This window comes from Jaculus jaculus, chromosome 13, assembly GCF_020740685.1.
Source record: "Jaculus jaculus isolate mJacJac1 chromosome 13, mJacJac1.mat.Y.cur, whole genome shotgun sequence".
NCBI classification, from domain to species: domain Eukaryota; kingdom Metazoa; phylum Chordata; class Mammalia; order Rodentia; family Dipodidae; genus Jaculus; species Jaculus jaculus.
The window spans coordinates 46054982-46066441 of NC_059114.1; the positions used below are offsets into that span (position 1 = coordinate 46054982).

Below are 11460 nucleotides of genomic sequence, written 5' to 3' on the forward strand. Positions count from 1 at the left end.
GAGAAACAAGATGTGAGATGTACATGGTAAGGAGGTAGGTAGGTTAAAAGTTACCATCTAACTGCGCTGGAAATTGCCAATCCACTCTACCTGCATGGGAGTTTGACTCAATCTCAGTGAATGTAATAAATCATTACCAACGGTTACCATTGTCTGAGCTAGTCAAGGTGAACAGGTGTCACCCGTCCTGAAACTTTAACTGCTACTTCTCAACAAGGACATCTTAAATCCTCCTAGAAGCCTCCTGTGTTAATATATATTAGACCAAAACACATACTATCAAGAATAGTTTCCCAATTTTCACAATTCCAGAATACAAGGGCTTGGTCATTAAACTTAGAGGTCTTCTGAATTATTAAAGTGGATCCTCAATCAAGAAACTTTGTTTGCTTAATTTTTTTCTCATGAAATGCTACAAATTTAATATACAAATTAACAATAATCAAAATATATTTTCATGGAAACACAATAATTTTATGATTCCAAGACCAGCAAGTATTTCTGGTCTATAAGAAGCAACTTTATTTTACAGAGGATCACCACCATGCTTCTCCCTATCAACAAGACCATTTTCCACAAAAGCAAAGGACACAGAAAGGAAGGAAGGGAAGGGAGGAAGGACATAGCAAACATAATAAAGGAAGGGTCAAACATACTGTGGAGACAAAATATGAATATGAAATTCTTTTAAGAAAAACATTTTTTAAAAAGTGACTTTTGCCATACTCAATTTTCCTAAAAACATATGATGACTAGACACCATTTAGCATAAAAATTTAGTAGTCAGTGTGATCAATGATCAAATTGTTGGTTTAGAATCAATCTGGTTGGTACTGCATTTTGAAATTCTATTAACTTTAGATTATGTTAATACTATTTTTAGATTATTTTTGCTTAGCCCATAATAATAAAATTCTTGCCTCCAAAGAGCCAGTCAAATGGCGTATGCCTTAAACTTGGGTTTAGTTTTAGGATCAAACAGCTCCATACATATTAAAATTATCTTTCCTTAACACTTCACTGCTGGTTGTGAAAACACTAATTTCAATAGTAGTGATCACTTTAGTTTTATGTGCACTTCAATTATGAATGGCCTAAATTTGATTTTAATGCAATGGAAAAAAATAGAAATACTATGTTTGAATTAAAATTTGTTAAAATCTAAGACAACTTTGGAGCTGGTAATTTGCTTAAGCAATTCTAAGACATTATTTCCCCTATTTATTCGCTCTCAGGACTACAGCTATAACTCTAAATTATAGATACTCAAGTTAGAAATAACGAACTATAAATGTTATACTCAAGAGTTATGACCAAGTGTTTCAAATCTAAGATGTTCAAGATGCCTTTGTTTTAGCAATTTCTCACATAACAAAATATTATTCTGATATCAAAAAGATTTTGAAAAGGAAAGTTATTATATTGATATCCTGCTTTTCAGGGGGAAGAAAAAGTATGTTCACATGTTTAAAAAACTATGGAGCTATGAAACCTACCAGAGCAACAACTTCAGAAAGCTCCATTCTAAAAGTCACCTGGAAACATGTATGTGTAAAAACCTGGTAGAAATATTATAGAACAGAGGGTGAGCCATGTGTGGGAAGTAAAAATAAAATCATTCCCACTGTGGGGTCACCATGGCTGGCAGATTAACCCACAATGTCATGAAAGAAAAATGTGTTAGTTTAAAAAGCTTCAACATTGCCAAAACACAAAATGTTAAAGCACAGAAACAAAAATGAATGAGATAACCTGTCTAAACATCAAGTTCCATAAGAAACTAGAAGAAAAAAGGTGGCAGTGCATCTTTAAATACACTAAATGTTAACTGACTTAAAGATGACAAAGTGTTTGGACTACCATACCCACACAGATTTTCAGAATCAACATATTTATCTTTTCCCCTCCCTTCCACCCAAATTTAGTTCCGTTTTCTTGTAGAAAAAGTACAACATTCCTATGTTAGTAAGAACAAGAAATGAAAACAGTGAGTACAACTGATATAGATCCATTGACTTTTATTACAAATGTACTTGATCACTTGGCTTCAAAAAGTTTAAAATCAATACCCTATTGTCTGTATGCAGGTACAAAGCAAACTGTTTTACAAATTAAATACCTAAAAATTTGACAAAAATATTAAAATTTGATGAAAAACAATTATAAAAATCCTTAATCTCTCTTTTCAAAAAAGGAGGCAGTCTTCCCAGACCTATTATACAATATTAATAATATTCACCATTTTTAGAACAGGTAGCTAAATTATATTTTATGTTAGCATAAAAACTGTTAAAACTAATAAATTTTATTTGTATATACTCCAGTTAAGTCTGTGAATGCCATCTGACTGCAATATAATCAACTATCTTTAACTGAATTGTAATTTACACTTATTTTAATAATTTGCATAGTTTGAAAGGGATAAAGGTTATTCTACAACTAATTATCATACACTATTACAGTGCTACTTCTCAAGGCAATAAGTATTTGCTCCCAAATGAAATTATCTTCTTGCAGCAGGGGTTAAAATTACTAGCAGCTTTCTCCATTTCCTGAAAAATCAAACTGGAATAGTTTGTTATCCATCTCTAGACATAAAGGTCTAAAAATACCGATATACTTTCCATTTTGCGTCAAATTTTAACCCCTGTATGGGACAACTAGAAGGTAAGACTTTGAAGGTTTAAAAAATTTCCTGTTAGTTTTGGTTTCTACTTTCCATGGCTTTTGAGAAGCTGGAAAGAGTTTGTCTTTCCTGACTAGTATTTTTTTTTTTCTCATTTGGCAAATATTCATCTACCTCCAATCTGTATCTAGTACAGGAAAAGCAGATATGGCTTTCCTCTGAACTTCCTTTGTTGTCAAAGGCATGTATGATGATTTCTACAGTTCTGGTTAGTTAACTTTAGCTCCCTCTGTGGCTGGATGACTGCTGCTAGAACATCAGCATGATAAATAGGAGGCACAAATAAAAGGTAGCTTAATAAAAGGATTTGGTAATTTAAAAGGGGGAAGGGGGGGGGAGCCACAAACAACAACAACAACACACACCCACACACACACCCACGAACATTTCAAATCTGGTGGCTGATCTCTGGATTAAATTACTTGACAGTGTCTCTCATTTTAAACATCATCAATATTTCAATGCATTTCAAGTTTTCTTTTTTTACTTAGGCAAATAACAATAGTTCAACCAAGCTCTTGGACCTTAATTGTAAGACAAAGCAGGTCAATAAAAGTAAGGCATACTTGTCATGAATGAAGTTTTGTTTGCTTGTTTTTGGCACATTTGATCATACTGTCTTCTACGAATAACACATATGGTCAAATATACCAATTATTTTTTTTTTCAGCACAAACAGGGCTTACCAACTAATAAAATAAAAACGAGAGACTCTTAACATTAAACACTGAGATATAGAACCTTGGTAAAGTACCGAGCACCAGGGAGGGAAAATGTAGGGAAGGATGAAAAGGAAGGGGGGAAGGGAAGGCTAGGAAGGTGACTGGGAAGGTAAAGTGAGATGCTTTAAAAAAAAAAAAAAAGAGCATCTTTACAGTCACTCAGTCTTTTCTATGATCACTTAAGTCTTGAAAGATCTGCATGTGGATTTCTTTTTCAACCCACTGACCATAAATCAGACAATGGTTTCAAAATCCTAGTAAGATTGTGTTCAACTGTTATAGTGTAAAGACAACTGCACAATATATGTGCTTCTTGATCCGGTAGGATTCCAAGCAGAATCTGAAGTCTATAGGTAATAAAGGCTTCACTTTAGGTTAACTCTGATCCTAAAGAAAACCTTATGAAAGAACTCGCATCTCAAAGAAAGGGCACTTTGCCTAAGTTTGCTGTGTTTTTGTTGACTTGTACTACTTATTGCTGGCTACTACTATGAAACACTGATCTAGGAGTACTCCAACAACCTGTAGTACAAGGTTTAACTTTAAGAAGCTATAGTAAATAAGAGACAAAATCAAAGCAATTCTCTTTCCTAATTAGTTACAGCACGGAGAATGCAATCTTTTCCATATCACAGTTAAAGTACAGTGAACAAAACAGCTCAACAAACCTTAAGACAAAAAAGTGCAGGTTATTAATGTCTACATGCAGTTGATAAGCATTCCAAATGTCACATTATGCACTGTAAAAGCTCAACTTTACTATATGGAAATAAGAATAATGCACCTGGGGGGAAGGGGAAAGCAATTTAATAATTTCCAGTGATTTTGTAAGTAAAGAAACTCCTAACTATTGTAGTACGGTCACCTCATATTTAACATTGTATGAATATTAAAAGCAAACAGTGGGAAAATGCACAGTACAATGAAAATAGCTTGTTATTCAACACATACAGTAGATCTCAAAAACAAAGACAACACACTCATCAACCAGGGAGCTTAAAAATATCAAATCAAAACCCAAAGGAGAAAAAAAATCCTTCAAAAAGACAACTGTTTTGCCTTCCTAGGCCAACGCTTTACAATGTGAGAAGCACTGATACCTTCCCACTCCTACAGGTGGTTTCTTCTACATACAGCAGTTAGATCTATATGGCTGGATTTGCCAAGAAACAATTCTACCCCAGAACTCTCTGTCAGACAAGATCCAAGATCCTTTTTTTTTTTTTTTTTTACCAAAATACTTTCTACAGAATTCCAAACCAAAATGTACTGTTTAAGGCATCTTTTTTTTTTATAACATTTTCTCTTCACTCAAAGATGATAGTCATGCAGCAGTTTAATGATAAAAATATATTAATATTTTACTATACAGCAGCAAGAAGTTAGTTATCAATTAAAAAGCACACAAACATCTTTAAATGAAAACCTCTAAAAGACTATCGTTACAAACAATTTCAGTGGAGGACACTGGCTTGGTAAAGTGCTCTCCTAAGCTTGCATTTTCATACCCTACACTTTGAATATGAGTTATAATAGACATACTTTTGATAGAAGGCTTGTACACTTGGGGAACACAAATACACTTAGCATATAATGTAGCCAGTAATAACTAGCACCACAGCTACATGGAAATCCTTTTACACACACCAACTTGGCTTCCACTTTTAAAATGAAACTCAGAATCCATGGCTCAGTAGGATAACTATAATTGTGTTGCTTTGCTTTTTAACAGGTCTACATAAGTTAATAGCACTGGCAAAAAAAATCAAAGGATAGCTTCAGACCTTTTACAGGTTTAGGAGACAGTGCTAGTGACCACAAATAGACTCACTACCTGATATCCAAGTACAGGTTCACTGGAAATTGCTGCACGTTAGTTACGTTTTTAAATTCTACACATAATAAAAAAAATATATTATGAACGATACACGTACATCTCATATACACAATAACAAAACGCCTACTCAGTCAAAGCAAACAAATGCAGAAAAATATTACGGGAGATTTCCTTTTTCTCTTTTTCCTTTTGCTATTTGAATAACTTTGGTTCCAACCATAAAAATCACAACTTAGCAAATTTCATTTAAACGCCTTTTTTAATAATTTCTTCATGTTCACAGAAGTTTCACTGACCATTTTTATGTTTAAGGTCCAGATGCAATGCATATTGTATAAAAGAGAGCACTTATTGTTACCTTGCATGAATTAAACCTACGTACCTTTAACTCTACAAACTTCTGCATAACATTTAGACAAAGCTCAGACACACAGCATGCCTAGCCCTCATATATATATACACATCTCTAATCACAGGTATATAGGGTGTCAAATATACTATAATAACCTCCATGTAAGGTTTGAAATTTGGTAACAAAATGAGAAAAACTAAAAATATTATTTTACGTGTTCTAAAATATCTCTTTTTTGTGCTAAAGTCAAATGTTAGCTCAACATGAAAAGGACTTTTTATATAATTCAGCAATATTATAATCTTGACCATTTTGCAAACACTTTTAATAATAATAGCTTAAACGTGTACAAAAGTTCTTGGTTAATTAGGGAAATAAACACTCAGTTCTTTATATTTTTAATCAAGTAGGAAACACAGTTCATATAATGTTATTACTTTTTGTATTTTTTTGTATTTTTTGTTTTTAGCAGCTGCTTACTGTTTTATATGGTGGATAAAGTGGACAACATCCAGCGATGGGTGGCAAGTCAAGAAGAGAAACTGTCAGTTGGTGGAGGTTCTGTGGGTGGTGCTCCCTTGGAGTTAACAGTTACTTTTTTTTTTACTTTTTAACTTTTTATTTTCTCTCTTTCTTTACAGTATATTTTCTTGTGTGTGTGGTTGTGTGTGTGTATGCATATGTGTGTGTGTTGTATGTTTCATTCAGTTTGATCAATCTTCTTCGCCTTCTTCCTCTCCCTGCAGTAGCAGGGTGGCAGCGGCGGTCTCCTCCTGCTGCTGCTGCTGCTGCTGGTGGAGCTGCTCACAGGCAGCCCGCTTCTCCCTCTGCTTCTCTTGAATCTTCTTCATCTCCTCCGAGTACTTGCAGAAGGTGTGTCCGAACTTGGCCCACACCTTGTAGGGCACGGTGATGGAGTTGCGGTAGGTGGGCTTCACCTCACTCACGCGCATAAACACGCCGTACTTGTTGGAACCCACATCGAAGAAGAAGCGCTTGTTGTCCACAGTCAAGGAGGTGCCCTCGGGCAGCTCGGCCGGCTCCTCCTCCACTCCATAGTCGTCGATGAGCTTGGCCAGAGCGTCACGGAACTCGATGAGCCCCTGCGCGGGCAGCGCAATGGTCTGGCCCTGCGTGGAGCCCAGGCCGGGCCCCCGGTTGACCGTCTGGCGGATGCGCAGGAAGCGGCCGCGCTGGTTCTCCTTGAGATCCATGTAGTACTTGCGGTTTTCGCGCACCAGGAACTCGCTCTTGAGTGCCCGGCGTGGCTCGTCCTGTGCCTGGGCCAGGTCGGGCGGCTGGCTGGGGCCCAGCTGCGCGTAATGCTCGATGAAGTCGCCCAGGTAGTCGCGGAACTCCACGGCCACTGACATGGAGAGAGTGAGGCGGCTCTTGTTGCCGCCCGCGCCCACTTCAGCGATCTTCAGGAAGCGGCCCTTGGCGTTTTGCTTCACGTCCAGGTAGAAGCGCTTGTTCTGGATGTCCACCCGCTTGGAGGCCAGCTCCTGCGTCTCGTGCTGCAGCCCCCCCGGGGCCCCGCCGCCGCCGCCGCCACTGCCGCCGCCCCCGCCGCCACCACCGCCCCCGCCGGAGCCTGAGCCCGAGCCCGGGTGCCCCAGGGAGCCGCCCGAGCCCAGCGCCGCACCACCCTGCTCGCTGCCGCTGTCTCGGTCCGCCATGATGCTGCGCTCCGCCGCCGCGCCGCCGCCGCCGCCTGCCGCTCCGCCCGCCGCCTCAGTCGCCTCAGCCGCCGCTGCTTTCCCTCCCCGGCTCCGCCTGCTGCCGCCGCAACCCCCACAGCCAGTCAGCCACTCTCGCGAGATCTGCGGGAGAGACGAGACAGACGAGACCCGGTAACAGGGCACTGACTCCCCAGTACAGTAGCAGGGCGCCCTACTGTACGCGCCCACCCTCCTGCTGGCACGTGACCCACGCCCCTTCCCCACACCGGCCCCGGCCCGCTTGCCCACCAGGCGGCGCCCCCAGCCGGCCCTCGCCCTACACCCCTCGCTGAGGGGGGGGGGACAGGACGCCGCGTCGCAGCTCTGCTGCCACCGCAGCCAGTGCCGTGGCCGCCACTGTTGGCCAGATCCTAAGCAGCAGTCTTGGCTGGAGGAGTTGGGGCACTAGGGTGAGAAGGGGGTCTGCCATGAAAGGCACCTACAGTGGGCCTGAGCTCTGCTTTCCAGTGACCCCAAAGAGAGGATGTAGGGGGGAGGGGCCTGCGCTGCACAGCAGAGTCCGCAGCAGAGGGGACACCAAGTCACAGCCACCCCCTCCCTTGCGGGCCTTAGCCAGACCCAGACCCAGACAGGCCGCCCCGCCACCGAGAGCAGAGTTGTCTCCTACCGCAGACCCCGGCAAACAGGCAGGCAGGAAAAAGAGGTGGTGCGGTAGTCACCCTTAGCGCAGAGGGGCTGCTGGGATGAGGACCCGGCACAGGCAGCAGTGGCGCGGAGGAGCAGACACCTAGCCCGGCCCTCCCCTCTCCCTCCCCTCGCTCTCGCCGCCGCTCCCCCTCCCCGTGCACGGCATCGGCTCTGGCCTCAGATGATCCCGCTCCCCCTCCCCCCAACCGCAGCCCCGCACAGTCGGGCGGGCGGGCGCACTCACCGGAGGGGGGGTGGGGGGAGCCAAGCAGAGGATTGTAGCCGCACCAGGGTCCGGGTGCCCGCAGTGCCTAGGGCCATAGACTATACCCTTACTCCAAAACAACAATCAAAAAGAAACCCCACACTCACCCAAAATCCTGCAACCAGACCCCTTAGGACTACGACTGCCTGTCTGCCTCCCCCCTCCTCCTTCCGAGATTTGGGGAAGGGGGGCACCCTGCTCAGGGCTCAGCTCAGCTCAGCCCGGGTTGACAGCCAGCTCTGCGGATGAACCAGGCCCTACTAAGCATTTAGACCCTAGCCCACTCTTCTTTGGAAGGACCCAGAATGGAGGAGAAAACCAAGTAGGCTTTCGGAAATTCATGAGCTAAAAATGTCAGGAATTTCCTGGGAAACGCAGCTCCTTACGGGATTCATTAAAGCAGGTTCGCTATCCCCTTTTACTCTTCCTCCCAGAAACTAATACACCAAGCAGGGGCCCCCGGCCCCCCAAAGTAAAACATTAATGATCGTTGCATTTTGTGCAGATGCGAGGTTATCGACCATCAATTAACCAACCAGTCTTTGGACGATCACAGCTAAAAGGGATCTTCTGTGGTCACAGCAAGGGCCTCAGGAGTAAAGAGGGGCTGAGAAATTATTTTCCTTCTTCCTAAAACTGCTACATATTCTAGGGCCTAATTTTCCAACACACAGACAGGTAGTGAATGCTTACTCTCCTTTACTGCAGGGTGCAGCCCTGGAAGCTGTGGCAAAGCTAAGGCCTATTTCCAGGGGACCCTTGTCAATGCTCCTAATCTTTCCTTCACCTTCTGCAGAAGGCTGAGGATACAGACCATGCAGCCTTACGCCTGGCTTTTTGAACATAGATTGTTGTATGTATCCTACGAGTGTGCCTATTCTGTCTGTGGGTTCCGCTACCACTGAACTCCTTTCCCCTAAAAGTAAGGAGACTTGCCTCCCTAATTAGATGCACAAACTAATAGTACATAGTTGCCCCCAAAGGGAAGAGATCAGGAAAACAAGAACAGCCGGGTATATACATCATCAATGCCTGAGCTCTTTAATAATTCTTTCACTTTTTGAGCATACCTATCTGCTGGGTCTTCATGTCCCCAACCCCAGTAACATCCCCATTCTACTCCGTATTAGCTACATCCATTACGTCTCGCAAAAGAAGAAACGGGCAAAAACCCTTGGCCACTAAAGAGCAAACAAGTTCTGTGAACCAACCTCAAAACCATGCACCTGCCTCCAGTGGTCTCTGAAATGGCTCCCTGAAGAGGAGAGCTCATGAACTCTGACAAGCAGAAGCCCACACTTTGGGGCCCAAAAAGAATTTTTCCTTAATTTGAGGTAACCCCTATTGCCGCATAGGACTTCTTCAGTGCTGAGTTTTCTGCACTTCCTCCCCTATGCCCGAGTCTGTAAGAAAAGGGACACTGGAACTTTTGGAGTATTTCCTACCACACAAAAACGTGTGAAGAAGCAATGGTTTCTCCAGGCTGGCACAGTAGCAATCAGGACCCTGGATAGACCCCGTCACTCCAGGAACCTAAACTGAGTGACAGGGCATCTACATAAAATATTATGCTGCAGTATGTTTAGTATCGGTGAAGTCCCCCGATCTAGGAAGGCTGCTCTCCCTCAAGGGTTTACATTACAATGAACCAAAGCCCGACCCCCTAAAGAGAACTCCCAGTGGCAGCAACAAGGCCAATGAGATTTTGATGAGGAAGCCACCTGCCAGTCCCTGCCATTCTTCAGTGCATGGACCACCTAGGGCTCAAGTGCTTTCCAGACAACTTCGTAGTCTAAATTTCTTGCTGTCTGTCCCAAACATTTATTTCCCAAGGTTTTGAAGCAGTTTGAGTTTGGGAGTGCCCTCATTTTCTGGAGGGGGAAAAAAGTGACTATCACCAGGAATTAGCTTCTTAGCTCCACAGTACAGAAGTAACTGATGAAGTTTCTAGACAGAACACAAGTGAAATATTATTTACACACGTAAACTTGGTAATTTTAAGAGAAAACTAACATATGACTGAGATCTGGATTCCTCTAAGCATGCATGTTCTGATTTTATACTATTCATTATCCTGACATTTCTGTCCCCATATTCTTTTTCTCCTTCTTTATATATGTATCTAAAAGTAAATAAGACTAATGTCTTTGCCAAGACAATTCAGTAATAAGTTAGACAGCATATTTTTACTACTGCAATAAGAGTTAATTTCAGGATAAGGTGCTAAGTGTGGGCTTTTTCTCAGACTAGGAGGTGAAAGGCGGTTTTCCTTAGGCTACAGTGTTAGAGTCTTCTTAAAAGGCAGTCTGAGAGGAATTAATATTAACTTGCAAAAAAAAATTTAAAGCAAAACGTTTTGAACTTTAAGAAGAATTTCAGTTATATCTATAACCCAACGATGAAGATCCATAATAATGCGGACTTACAAAGGCTTCTAGTCATTTGTTAATTGTCTAAATATACTAACTTATGAATGAAAAACCTAATCTAGTGTTTAGCTGTTTCAATGTGTTACTTTAAAACAAATAGTTGTGAAACTAACTTTACAGTTTCATTACAATGTAGAAAAAGACAAAAAGGAAACGAAATATACTATGCAGCAAAATATCCAGGTTAATGAAAAATCATCCAAAAAAATTAACATCCTCCTTTCCCTCAAAATTTGCTTACATTTAAAAAATCTGATATATTTGTAGTTTCTTTGAATCCCTTTATTATTACTATATACATATCTTGAAGAGAACTTGACTGCTTTATTTTTAACCCCACTACGTATTTAACAAACTCTTACCACAAAAAAAAATTGTACAAAGAAAAGTTAGGCAGAACAAGGGAGAAAAAATCCTTAATTCTCCTCTGCCTGAATTATAGATGATTCTGAAATAATCTAATTCACCTTCGGTTTTAAAAAAAATATGGGCATAAAATAAACTCAAGGAAAGGCTATTTATCTCTGGGTAGTAAACCCTTTTGTAGAGTTCCCAACAGAAAGACTATGTTGATCAATACTTAACATAGCACAAATTTCCAAAAATAAAAGAGAACACTGGAATTTGATTTCAAGTGCTATTTGGATTAAACCAGACAATTATCCCAATACTCAAATCATTAAAACTAACCAGAATGTTATTCTGTAAATGTTCAAAACGAGAAATTATCCATTTCTTTTACTGATTACCTACCATGGAAATAGGAAATAGGGAAACTTTCAAGTAAATCTTAACATTAA

At 41.3% G+C, this 11460-nt stretch overlaps 1 protein-coding gene across 1 annotated transcript; it reads right to left on the reverse strand.

The window, feature by feature from the left end:
• Nucleotides 1-2720: 2720 nt before the first annotated feature.
• Pura (purine rich element binding protein A) lies at nucleotides 2721-7276 on the reverse strand. Its single transcript, XM_004652430.3, has one exon. It carries the CDS (start codon nucleotides 7274-7276, stop codon nucleotides 6311-6313), a length of 966 nt encoding a protein of 321 aa, XP_004652487.2. The 3' UTR covers nucleotides 2721-6310.
• Nucleotides 7277-11460: the final 4184 nt, after the last annotated feature.